The following is a 13078-nucleotide window of genomic DNA, read 5'->3' on the forward strand; positions in this document are numbered from 1 at the left end:
TTTGAACCCCAGCTGACCTGGCTTGTTCTGCCTGCTGCTGCAGCTGCTTGGCCCTGGCCATGTCCTCGGCCGTCTGGGCCAGGATGTTCTCTGGGCACTGCAGCTTAGTCGCCATATTTTGGATCTCAGTCATTTTCCTCAGGACTGCAGCAGCATCCGTGGGGAGGCGCAGGGAGAGAACAGACTCGCTGATCTGCTGGATAGTGGCAGGGTCCATGTCCTTGTCTGCAGAGCAAACAGACAGTGTCAGGAATGGGAGAGGGGAAAGGCAGGAGTGGAAATGCCAGGAAGGACGAGGGCAGGTGCCCACTCATGCTCTCACACACACAGTGATGAGCTTGTGTTTCAAGACAAGCCTTTTTCTATTTCACAAATAAAAGTTCATACAACTGAGGAATCAGAAGCAGGCAAAGCCCAAGGGACATTAGCCCAGGGATTAGCTCAGAAATATCTTCACTCATCATTAACACCAGGCAGCACCAAGTGACCTGATTTTCTTATTCAGCTAATACTCATGAGGCTCATTATGTTATTACAATCTGTCTGTGAACAATAAGTCATCCCATTGGTTTACAGGACAACAAGGAATTCTCCTCTGATTAATAGTCTGCTCCAGAGACGATTGGTCTGTTTATCTCTGGTCAGTGAGCATTGCTGGTAAACTTCTCCACATCAGGTCAATGACAATTGCAAATCCTTGGAGAGCACCAGCATGGGGACAGGCTTGTCCTTGAGCCCCAGAGATGGTACAAGACTCTGCAGCAGAGACCAGGACCCAGAACAAGCTGTTGTCCCTGCTGCAGACAAAAGGCTGCTCCTCCTGCTTTCTACTTATGTTAATTCAGTCCATTCTTTTAGAGGTAATATTTGAGAGCGGCTCATGGGGGGGACATTGGGAGACCCCTCTATGAAGCCCTGCACACAGAAGGTCAAGGTTGAGTGGTACCTTCTGCCCCATGGATCTCAGAGATGTCCCCAAATGTCCCCAGGAGGAAGCAGGCAGGGCCTGCCCTGGTGACATCCCAGGGGAGTTGACACAGATAAACCAGTCAGGAATAATTTGGGTCAATCTGAACAGCACGGTCAAGCCTGAGCAAGTTAGCTGGGCAAACTGCAACTGCTGACAAAAATCACAGGCTTTTATACTGCTGAAATGTCTTCTTCTCATGTCAGGAAGCACTGCTCAGGCCTGCCATGCCATCCCAGAGGCTGGGCATTACCCTTGCTACATAAATACCCACGTGCAGATGAACTGGATATCTGAGAGCTTAGCTGGGGTGGCTGCTGAGCAGACACCCTCGTGCTGTGCTCTCACACACCACATCACTGTAAACATGAGTTTTTCTGTGCACAAGTCAGCCTTCACAGACAGGCTTTACAGCTCGCAGAGCACTCGCTACCTGACAAGAAGCTCCGGACTTGCTGGATGAACTGCTGGATGCGCCGGACGTCTCCTTCAATCTGGGTCCTTGCCACTGTCACCTGCTCCACCAGCCGCCGGGTGTTGCTTTGAATCTCATTCACAGACGTCTCTGTCGTCTCAATCTGCAAACAACAATATCCTGCTGGAGCCATTTCTTGTTGACCTGGAACCCCAGCAGCCCTACCTCAACCTCCAGCCAACCGGGCAAGTCACTCTGAGGTGCTGCTATTCCCCACACTCAATACCCCACTGCTTTAAAAGTTTGTAAATGGTAAAGACTAAGGGTTGGATTTGCAAAGGAAGCTCTCAACCAGGGGCACTACCATGTAGCTTTTTAAAACATCTCTGAAATTATGTTAGATGAGTTTGAAAACTCACTATTTCTGCAAGCACCCAAGAGGGCATTGAAAGAAGCTGTAACCACACTAACACAGATTGCACCCAGTGTTGGAGTAGATAAACCTGTGGATTCAGAGGCGTTTCCACATCCCCATCCCTTCTGCCTTGCCAACCCCAAATGAGGAGGACAAGGCTTCCCCATGACAGTCCCAGACCCACTCTCGTGCCTTCAGCTCTGTGGCTCCTGTGCTGGGGGGAAGCAGGACCCACGTGCACAGCAGGAACTCTTCCCCTCAAAAACTCCCCAATTTCTGCAGCTGTCCAAAAGATCAAGTCTCCAGTAGAGCTTGGGACCAGGCATTTCCTGACAGCTGCCCCCCGTCTCGGCTGCAGGCAGGGCGGGGCTGCAGGCAGGGCCGGGATGCAGGCAGGGCCGGGATGCAGGCAGGGCCGGGATGCAGGCAGGGCCGGGATGCAGGCAGGGCTGGGATGCAGGCAGGGCCGGGATGCAGGCAGGGCGGGCAGCGCTGCCCACACTCACCAGCTGCGCCGTGTCCCGCAGCCGGGCGCTCAGGCTGCGCAGCTCCCGGTTGGCTTCCCCGGCCGAGCTGAGGGCCCCGCGGGAGACGGGGAGGAGGCCGCGGCAGGACTGGCCGGCCCCGCAGGCTGGGCTGGGGTCTGGTGGGCAGAGCAGCCCCTCGCAGTGGGCCGGGGTGCACATCTCCACTCGGGAACCACCGCAGACCTGGAGAGGGAGAGAGCGGTAGGGCAGCAAGGGCACTCGAGTGCCCTCGGGGAGGGAAACCAGGCTCTGGCAGAGCTGGAGTTCCACCAGCCTCTCCCCAGGGGAGCTGTGGAACTTGGTGTGCTTGTGCTGCTGGGTCCAGGGGGAGCAGGGACGGGCCAGCCCTCCCAACCGGGCTGACAGAGGTGCACGTGGCACAGCCCGGACCACCAAAGACCACAACTGTGTCAGAGGCAGCCAGAGCTACACACGTGTTGGGCAGCACTGAACACCCACCCCAGACACAGCAATGCCAGGTCTGTATCTCCTCAACACCCCAAACTGGAGTAGAAACGAGAGCAAAGCAGGAGCTAAACCCCAGCAGCCCACAGAGAGCAACAGGGCATGTCTGCCTGGAGCAAATGTCTCCTTTACTTGTCAGGACAGCTACTCCTCCTCTGGTGCCAGGGGAACTCTGTCCAGTCTGTGCAATTTGCTTTGGGATGAAAAGACCCCTCTCTGTTGCCTGGACATCAGTGGTTTTAATTGCCTGGCATCTTCTAGAGTTACCACCCACTGCAGCAGGGCACGTGCAAACCCAGAGCCAGCACAAGCACTAGCACAGGCTGGTGGCTTGGGAATGTGTTGCTGCCCTGAAAAGCAGAGAGGGGAGGCTGGTGGTCTCCACAGCAACCGTGCATTAGGAGACACCGAAATGGATCTCCATGGCAATGACAAAGCAGCCAAGGAGAAATAAAATAAACCTTATCTGGAAATTAAGTGAGTCTTTGAGATACAAGAACTGACACTAGAGAGTCCTTGGAGGAAAAACTGAGTGTTTAGGAGGGGGTGGTGGGCAATGCTTCAGTATCTGTGATCCCCAGGCAAGGGATGCTCAGACAATTCACTGATGTTCCAAAGCAGCAGGTTGCTTGAGTGCCATGTACGAGTCTCTCTGGACAAAGACCGTGTCCTGTGCCCTGCTGGACTGCATGGCTGCAGGACAAGGCTGCTGCCTCCTGAAAACTACATGTGCACACGGGGGAAGCCACAAAACCACTTTGTATCTTCACCTGATTTATGACCGGGGTCAGGTTGGGAGATGAGGCGATCTGGCCCTTCAGGGTCAGCAGCTTGGCACTGGACTCCGCCAGCCCCTGCTCCAGCGCCGCCGCGCTCCTGCGGCTCTCCCGGGACTCGGCCAGCAGCCCGGAGGTGCCAGCAACAAGGCTGCTGGCATTGGTGGAGGTCTGGTAAGCAGATCTGATTGTCTTGAAGGCTCCTGCAGGAATAAAACTGATAAATGACACAAATGCCTCTGTGACTCATAAATGCAGCATAGCTGCCTAAACAGGCGTATTGACTGTACCCAGCGAGTGGATGTGTGCACCGAGAGAAGGGAGGCACAGCCAGAGTGATTAGTCACTGTGGCACACTGAAAAAGCTCCTTTTATTTCCAGATGCCTTTCAGCCCTTCCTTCAGTGAGCTACAGAGCTTTTCTGAAGGACTGAACTCTGGGCTGGAGCTAAAAGACTGAAGCAAAACTAAAGCAAGACGATGGGTGAGTGCTGATCATGAGCTTTGCTCCGAGCAGCCCCGAAGGTCTTTGGTGGGGCAGGACTGGGCTCACAGAGCACTTTCCCTGGCTCCCGAGCAGGCCCCACAATTCCCCCTGGCACAGCCTGGGGAAGTGTGGTCAGGACATGACCTCTAAGCCCTGCTGGGACAGGGGGTGCAGAATGAACCTGTCCCAGCAGTGACCACTCACCGCAGCTCTCGCACGCCCGGCCCCAGAGCTGCTCCGCAGAGGGGAGGGAGAGGCAGCAGTGAGACATTGGAGACAAGAGCTGCAGAGGGGCTCTAATGGCAGCCCACCACCAGCATCATCACAGGGCTTAATTAGCTGTTCTCCTAATTGCCTGACAGCCGTCTGACACTCTTCCCCACCCCTCCATCCCTTCCATCTGTGCACAGCCTTCATTATCTCAGCTTCCTCCCAGGTTCGGTGACAGACTCCCAGCAAGGCTCCCCCTCTTCCCACCACTCCTGCTGCATCCCAGCAGTGGAGTTGTGCTGCCCAGGGGATGGGAACATGGAATGAGCTGCCCAGCCCCAAAATGCTGGAGCAAATAACCAGATAGTGTGAAATCCTGGGTCATGGATGTGAGGCCGGATAGAGAACATTCCCTTGTTGGGGAAGGAAGGTGCATTGCAGTTCCTAAGCTAATAGCAGGTTAAAAACTCCATCTCCTCCACCTGGCCCATGGGAAACCACCAGGCACAGTCATGTTGAGGTAAATTAATGTCTGCAAATTAAGAGATCTTACAGCTGCAGCACTGTACCTGACAGATCCGTGCTGCGGCTGGTTTCAAACTGGCTCTTCTTGCTCTGGTACTGGGTGTTAGTGATAAGCAAGCTGCTGTTGAGGGCTTCGAGCTCTCTTGACAGAGAGGCAGTCTCATCCAGAAAACGAAGGTCAGGATTTATACCTTGAACCTGCTTTCTGGGAGAGAAAAAGCAAAAAATGTGAATTCAAGTAGACAGCAAAGCACCTTTAGACAGAGAGTGGGGCTCTGCCAGCACCTGGGGAAGGGGCAATTCTGAGCCTGCAGAGCTGCAGCTGGAGACACACGGTGGCCTCGCAGGTTTGCAGTGGCAGAGGAGAGCAGGGCTGGGCTGCAGCTCCTCACACCAGACCAGCTGCCAAGGCCGTGCCCACACAGGGACCAGGCCTGCGGATACACCCGGAGGATGTCGAGCATCCCGAGCCTGTCTGCCCGCCTCCTGCACCGAAGGGGCGCACACGGAAGCGGGGACCGAGCAGCTCCCAGGCAGAGCAGCAAAGCAGAACACGTGCAAGCGGCTCAGTGCGGCAGGGGGCGTGAACACGCAGGAAAGAGCCAGCATTCCCTCCAGAGTAAGGATGCAGCCTGTTAGCAGCATCCATCCCTCACCTGATGGCAGCGAGGGCGCTGCCCACCCGGGCCAGGCTCTGCTCTGTCGGGGGGGAGTGGCCGAGGATGCCCTGCGCCTGCTGCACCTTGTTCTCCGCCTGCGAGAGGCGGGGGCTGAAGCGGGACCCCCCGTCCCCCGGGGGCAGGCGGGCGGTGGAGTTGCCGAGGCCGGCCTGGCGCAGGCGGAGGCGCTGGATGTCCCCGTCGTAGGCTCGGAAGCAGGGGTGGCACAGCTGGCAGCCGGGGTAGCTGCTGCAGTGGCCCCGCTGGCACTGGTCGCAGCGGGGGCCCGTGACACCCGGGCGGCAGAGGCATTGGCCCGAGGTCTTCTCACAACCCACCTCCACTGTGCCCTGGAAGTCACAGTCACACTCTGGGGGATGGAAAGGTGGGGAGATACAGAGGTGAAGCCCAGCAAAAGGGGGTAAAAAATACATTTATATATATGTATACACACATATATGTACACACAGAGATATATATATATAAAACCAGATGCTATTAATGGGATGCCAACACAATGTGAAGTCTAACCCCACCCATCAGCCCTGCAGCATCTGGGAAGGAGGTGGCACAGGCAGGTGAATGGAAAGAGCCTCCCAGCCCAGACCCTCACCCAGCCCCTGACCGTGCAGGGACAGACCAGCACAGTCAAGGGTCTTGCCTAAGGCTGCTGGAAGGGGACTGGTGGATACCTGGAGATGAGGGAGAGCAACAGGGATTAACTAGGAAGCTGTTACAGAGAGGAAATCTCTCTGTATATTGCAAAATAGCCTGGGGAACACTGATATCAGGACAGGGGCCAGGTGCTCTTTTCCCAGGTAGCCCACGATCTCACAGCAGCAAGACAAAATGGAACAGAGGCTCCCTACCTGTGCACCCCACCCAGACATCTCCATAGTGCCTGTCTGGGCAAACCTGCTCCTGAGGGGCAGAGCACGTGCGTCCCGTGAAGCCTTCTCTGCACGGACACTGTCCTGTGAACTGGGGAAAGAGAAGTACATCAGGGAGACCCAGCTCTGGACACTTGCCTGGGAAAGCCCTCCCTGGACTGCTCTCTAAAGCCAGCACCAGGACAATTCTCTCTGATCAGCCTGTGTCCCAGGACACCCACACTGCTCCTGCCAGGCTGCAGGCTCAGCCTCAGCGATACAGTCTCCAAGCAGCCCAAGGATGGCAAAGCAGAGTTCCAAGCTTTGTTTCAATGACAAAGGAATCACCCACAAGCAGCTTGTTTGCCATATCAGGTCTCCTCCCTGTACTTCAGGGACTTACCTTTGGCTCTTAGAATTTGTTATGGGTTTTTTTTTCATATTTAACTTTAATTTTCCCAGTTGGCTTTTAAGCCTGAAGTGACACACATGCTTTTCATTGATAAACGAGGACAATTAAGTTGCCTTGCCTGCATGAAGATCTATTAGGATTTCCTTACTAAATATCAGGCCTTTTTAAATTGCTTAATCTTGCCTCAGTAATTACCACCTTCTTTCATTTTCCTGAATAGCCTGTCATACTATTATCTAGGAAACAGGAACAGGATAATAAGAGCAGGACATACTAGGGAACATACAGCCCTTTTGTGGAGTCTCCCACAGATAGGATGGGACAACAGAGCCACTCAACACTGGGTTTTGATGCCCTGAGCAATTTCCAGCATGGTGCTGCCCAGTGGGGACATGGCTCTGCTGGCAGTGGCACAGCAGCTCCACCCCCTGCTGCCCCTCAAAGTAGCAGGGCAGAGCTGGGCAAGTTAAAAAAGCAGAGAGCAAGCTTGCAGCTGCACGTGTGAAACACGGCAGGGAAACGAACAAGGGATATTGCTGCAGCATGCTGGGTCTGCCCTGAGGATGCTGAGGGGGGGGCTGGGTGGTACCTGGTTGCAGTGGGGGCTGCGGGAGCCGTGGGGGTGGCAGCCGCAGGGCCGGCAGCCCTGGCCACTCCCCATCTCCCAGTGCTCGGCCGCACACTGGTCGCAGTCGCTGCCCACCACGTTGGGCAGGCAGAAGCACCTCCCTGTCTCGTCGTCGCAGGGCAGGTCCTGCCGCGTTCCCAGCACGTTGCAGGTACATCCTGAGACAAGGAGGGATTTGTCATATGAAACATGGGTGCAGAGCACCAGCCCGGCTTCTCACGAAGCCAGGTCTACAGAAGCACCTTGCAGCCACCCAACGATGGGCTTCTCTTGTCTCTCCTGTCACACTTGAGCTCGGCACAAGGGACCCGCACCCCTGCTCTAACACCGCGCCCCCCTTCAAGCGCTGCAGCGGGGCTCAGCATCCCCCCCCAGGGACTCAGCTTTGCAGGCAAGGCGGACACGGTTGCCCTCTGCTGCCACAGCCCCGCCCGCACCGCATCGCCGCCAGCATCCCCTGCCCCGCACACCCGGGGAGGAAGGGAATACAGCCCTACACACCCCCCGAAGTCTACTTTCCCTGTGCTTTTTGCCAAACTTAGACCTGAGACAGGCCAGAAGGCCGAGCAAGGAGATTTACAAGGCTTTGCAAAACGGGCTTTGCCTGGGAAACCCCAAAATAAAGCTGGCTGGGAATTGCATCCTTTCCCGAGATCCTGAGGGTGTTGAGCGCAGAGGTGAGGTGGAAGTGCCTTGGGAAGCAGGGGCTGCTTCGGGGTGTACTCACTGCGGCAGCCCAGGGGGTTGGCGTTGGCCAGCTGTGCGAAGCCCGGCTTGCAGAGGTGGCAGCGCTCCCCCTGCACGTTGTCCTTGCAGACACAGCGCCCTGTCAGCGGGTCGCAGACAGAGCCCGGCACGGTGCCGTCCGGGTCACACTCACAGGCTGGAAGCGAGCAAGAAACAGCATTTCTGAGGCTGGGAGGGGTCTCGCTGGGGGGGCTCGGGGAAGGTGGTGCCGGGGGTAACCGGGCACTCACGCAGACAGGCTTCAGGATGGGCGAGATCTTGCTGCGGGTTGCGAAAATAGTTGGTTTTGCAGCGCTCGCAGTGGTTGCCCTCGGTGTTGTGCTGGCAATCGTCACAGACCCCCCCGCTCACCCCTCCGCTGGCGCGGTACAGCTCCGGGTCGAAGCGGCAGGAGGTCGAGTGACCATTGCAGTTGCACCCTAAAAAAAAAAGCAACAAAACGGCCCAGGTAGTGCTGCAAACTCCTGCGGCCACGGCGGCTGCAGCACTAGAGGGTGCCCGAGTCCCCCGTGTGACACAGCGACAGCCGCCAGGACCCGGGCAGCGGCCGAGCCCCGAGCACAGCCCGCGGCATCGCTCAGCCACGGCCACGCAGAGCACGGAGGTGTCGGGTGCTTTTGGCAGGGACACCCGTGCCAACATCTAGCCCCACAAAGTGTCCTGATAAAAGGTCTGGGGGGCTCACGGCCAGGGAGGACTTAGGAAAGGCCTGAGGAAGAGGAGAGGGGAAAGGCTCCTGCCGTACTCTGGCACTCGTGGGGATCGTTGTCCTCCGCGGGGGCCCAGGGCCGGTCGTTGTAGAGGGCAGCGCAGTGACCGCAGTGGGGACCAGCAGTGTTGTGCTGGCACAGGCAGTGCCCGGGCACCTGCTGCAGAGACAATGCTTTACCCCCCTGGATGGCAGCCCCTGGGGTCCAGAGCTTCATCGTCCTGACATTCCTACCAGAGATGAGGGCTGGTTTGGTATGACAGGGCTTGTCTGTGGGCGTTTCTCTTTGCCCCAGCACTCACCACACCATGAAGGTCTCCTGAAGAGGTGCAGTGGTCAGCATGGCCATGGCAGAAGCAGCTCCCCAGCACCCGCATCTCTGTCACGGCATAGAAGGTGCTGGGAGAGTGGTAGCCCTGGCGTGGGATGTGGGGGAGCTCGGTGAAGTTGATCCGCAGGTTGGTGAACTGCCCCAGGTCTGTTGGGGACCAAGGAGAGGGGTGAGGGGCAGCCTGTGGTTCGTGTGGAGGGCTCAGAGCAAGGGACAGCGACATCGGCACAAAGAGCAGCAGCTGAGTCGTCAGCAAAACGACTCCCTGACACATCAGAGGCACCAGGGCAGCAGTCAAACCTGCAGCTTGAGGCCCTCCTTGCTGAGGACCTGCTCCCCTGCAGGGATAACCTGGCTCAGTGCTCTCCCTCAGAAGCAGGAAGAACCACGAGGTCCATCATCCCCTCTCCCTTTCTCAGATATAAAAGAGGTTTTTCACTTACTATCAACAGTCTGGCTGTAAGAGGTAGTGATGGTAGATGCCAGGTCTTGGATGCTGAACTTCACCTGAGAATAAAAATGAAAAGTCCAAAAGCAGGAAAGGAGAGGTGCTTTCACCTCATGCTCTGGGCAGCATGTGCTCTAGACCTGCCTCTACAGAACTTCACTGAGCACCAGGTAAATACTTCTGAGTTGCAGAGGACTTTGCAAGAACAAGACACCTTGCTCATCACAAAGCATGGAGGGCTTCCCTCCCAGAGGAGCAAGAATCCCCCCGAGGACTCCCCTCAGCAGTGCTGGATGTCCACGGGCTCCATCCCTCTCCAGGGGAGAGCTCCAGACCACCACGTGTTCCTGCAGTGCTGCTCAGGCCACCCACCCCACACCCACCCAGGGCCACAGCGGGGGGAACGGGCACGTGTGGGGTCCCTGCCACACAACCCATCAGATCCTACCGTGCCACCGTGCCCGGGGGAGCCCTGCAGTGTCTGGCACCGAGGGTCCTGCCAGCTCTCGGGGGAGCCCCGGGGGACGCGGGGAAAGGCAGCGGCGCAGTCGGAGGCCAAGTACTGGTACACCTGCCAGGTCCTGCCCATGTCGGTGGAGCGCTCGACCAGCATGCCAGCAGGCAGGGGAGACTGTGGGGCAGGAGAGAGACACGTCTGGGACACAGGGCAGCCCGGCCAGATCCCACCCCAGGGCCTGGGGTGCCTCTCCTCCTCCTCCCTCCAGGCTCAGGTCTCCACAAGCTGCTGGAGAAATCCCCTCCCTGCAGGTTATCAACCATCTCTGGGTCCCCCTCTCCCCTTGGCCAGCCCTGCTGCAGGCACAAATGCACATCCACACCAAGGAGGTTTTTTAGCAGATATTCATGGGATGGGAACCCACCACCCTGCTCTGCTCCTTCTAATGGAGGAAAGGCCATGAAAAATGGGGAAAACAGAGGGATGGGGACCCTGGCATGCTTCCTATCAGACTTTCCCACAGAAAGTCATTGGGGCCCATCCACCGCCATCTGTGACTTCCTCACAAGCAGGGACGATGCACACAAACCCTGAAGTGAAGCAGGATGCTGCTGAGTTGGAAGGTCTGGTCCAGGTCCAGCTGCAGAGAGACATGCTCGATGCCTGTGGGCACAGAGAGGGAGCTCAGAGGTGCAGAGTGGGGCCTTCAGGAAAATAAACAGCTCAGCTGCCTGAGCCAAGCCATTTATTTCCTTCTTCCAATCTATTGAATTCAACAGCTCTTCTTCCCCTCATGTTTGCTGCCCGGGGCCAGGAGCTGCAGTGTCCCCAGGGACCCCAAGACACCCAGTGGACCTCACTCACCGTTCTGGGACTGCCACCAGCGCGAGTGCCCCGCAGAGGAGAGGACGTTCTCCACACGGTGCCCGTTGTAGACGTGGGGCAGCCGTGAGTCACACCTGCAGCATTTCATGCTCCACTGAAAGAGAAAGGGCAGGTGGAAGCGACCATCCCAGCTCAGCCAGAGGGAAAGACCCCAGAGGTGAGGGGTCCGAGAACTCAAGGAGAAACAAAAGGCATCAGGAAAGCTGGTTTGTTAGAGAACTGAAGAACTATGATCAATAGAACTGATGATATGCAGGACTGAAGTGTCCCCCTTCACACCGTCTGAAAAAACACAGCTCATGGTTTTATAGACTAAAAACTAAAGCCAAAATGCTTTTGACTAAAACACGTCTGGCAAAACAGATGTTTTCGGTTTTCTAAGTTTTATAAGGTGTTTATTTTAAGCAAACCCCCCTGTTTTCCACAATGACCACACTAGGTAGAAAGCCCTTTACACCTCTTCAGGACCAGTTTGCCTTTTCCACACAGCTGAGGGGGCTGTTTGTCTGGGTGAACAGAAAGGCCTTTCTCTCTCATCCCCTCGCCCGGTTGGTGCTCAGGCCCTGTGCTCTCCCCAGGGAGCAGGGTGGGAGCAAACAGCTCAGCGGGTGAGGAGGCAGTGGGTGGGAAGTTGAGTGGCTCAAAGTTCAGCCTTTCACTTGAGCAAGTGATTCAAGGAGCAAACGGAGCCGTGGCACAGGGAACAAGGCGATGGGAGAAACCAGGGTCCCCAAGGAGCAAACAAATACCCACATTTTGAGTAACCAAGCAGGGCTCCGTGCAGCCACGCGGTATGTGCAGCACATGTGCAGGCCCAGGAATGTGCAGAAACAGGCATACTGAGCCAGGAATGGGAGAGGGGAAGGTCCAAACCTAGGCCAAGAGGAGAGGTGGGCACAGGGTGGGCAAGCAGGCTGGGCAAGGGCCACCCCAAAGCATGGAGGGACACCCAGGTGAGGCCAAGGTGGGGAAGGGCAGGCTCCAGAGGGCTGATCAAATACCAGGTGAGGACAGATCCCACAGCAGCATCCCACAGCAGCATCCCAAGCACTCGGTACCAGCCACGCTCAGAGTGGAGCAAACACAAGGGGCTGCAGATAATGCTGTGCCAAAAGCAAGAGTGACGTGAAACATTTCCATTAGAAACTGAAGTTTTCACAGCCCAAGCAGTAAAGTGGCCTCCCAAGTGTAGCAGAGGGACACATGGTTCCTGCCAGCACATGCTAAGGACCAAGGAATTGGGGAAGATGAAGAAGAGTGTTTGCCAGCGATGGCAGGTGTGGGACAGGACAGCTCAGAAAGGTCGTCTTGGAGGAAAGAGGGTTTGGAGGAGCAGGGGGGAACGTGTCTGGAACAAGGTCTGACACCTGACACCTGCAAGGCAACAAAATACCCCATTGCAAGGGCTGGCAGTCCCCGGGGAGGCACATAAAGGGACAGCAGAGGGGAAGAGCATGTTCAGGCCCCCAGTGATGAGATCAGCTTTCAGAGGTGCAGCAGAGATATCGGGTGACAAGTGACAAGTAGCACTTTACAGCCACCTCTGTGCTAAAATATCCCCACCTCATACTTAAGCAAACAAGCCCATTCCAGTGCAAACTCGACCCTACACTTGAGCTGGAGCTGGGAGACATTTGTTCCTGGGGAAGGCAGCAGGAGGTGGTCAGGGGGACACAGTGGCACCAAGATTTCTGTTTTCCTCTTTAGAAGATTAACTCACATTTACAAGTATTTCCACACCCCCAGAACAGGTTCACCTGCACCGGTGAAGCCTCTTATTTCTACAAAAAAAAGGGTCTCAGCTCCAGAACTGCTCCCCTGCCAGGACAGGGCAGGTGCCTGGGCAGCAGCAGACAGACCTGAGACAGACCCTGGGTTGATTCTAGCTTCTTCAAAGCTCAGACCTGACTGCTCTGCCCTGACCTGGCAACACCTCGGCAAGTTGGGCAGATGCTGAGGAGAGATCCTCACTTAAAACTGATCTATTTCCATAACATTTTCCACAGTCTTTATGTTCTCTGTCTATAAATATCCCAGAACAGCAGTTGGCTAACTACAGTATTTATAACAATGTTGCAAAGTAAGCAAACAGAGAATTCAAAATATATAATCATGCCATTTCCTTGGCTCTACCAACTCCTCCTGGC

At 56.2% G+C, this 13078-nt stretch overlaps 1 protein-coding gene across 2 annotated transcripts in view; it reads right to left on the bottom strand.

The window, feature by feature from the left end:
- The window catches only part of LAMB3 (laminin subunit beta 3), a 32151-nt gene that overhangs the window by 2930 nt on the left and 16143 nt on the right, over positions 1-13078 (bottom strand). The window contains exons 4-19 of one of the 2 annotated variants that reach the window (XM_051638933.1): positions 10911-11025; positions 10636-10709; positions 10038-10220; positions 9585-9648; positions 9113-9288; positions 8847-8967; positions 8332-8520; positions 8082-8237; positions 7316-7512; positions 6315-6426; positions 5443-5815; positions 4831-4991; positions 3560-3768; positions 2304-2507; positions 1401-1545; positions 18-225 (exon numbers count right to left, since the gene is read on the bottom strand). In XM_051638933.1, coding sequence (XP_051494893.1) covers positions 18-225; positions 1401-1545; positions 2304-2507; positions 3560-3768; positions 4831-4991; positions 5443-5815; positions 6315-6426; positions 7316-7512; positions 8082-8237; positions 8332-8520; positions 8847-8967; positions 9113-9288; positions 9585-9648; positions 10038-10220; positions 10636-10709; positions 10911-11025 — 2687 coding nt within the window. Of the gene's footprint in view, positions 1-17; positions 226-1400; positions 1546-2303; positions 2508-3559; positions 3769-4830; positions 4992-5442; positions 5816-6314; positions 6427-7315; positions 7513-8081; positions 8238-8331; positions 8521-8846; positions 8971-9112; positions 9289-9584; positions 9649-10037; positions 10221-10635; positions 10710-10910; positions 11026-13078 lie in introns of both variants that reach the window. The other variant, XM_051638932.1, reaches the window with a different exon arrangement.

Source organism: Apus apus, chromosome 23, assembly GCF_020740795.1.
Source record: "Apus apus isolate bApuApu2 chromosome 23, bApuApu2.pri.cur, whole genome shotgun sequence".
NCBI classification, from domain to species: domain Eukaryota; kingdom Metazoa; phylum Chordata; class Aves; order Apodiformes; family Apodidae; genus Apus; species Apus apus.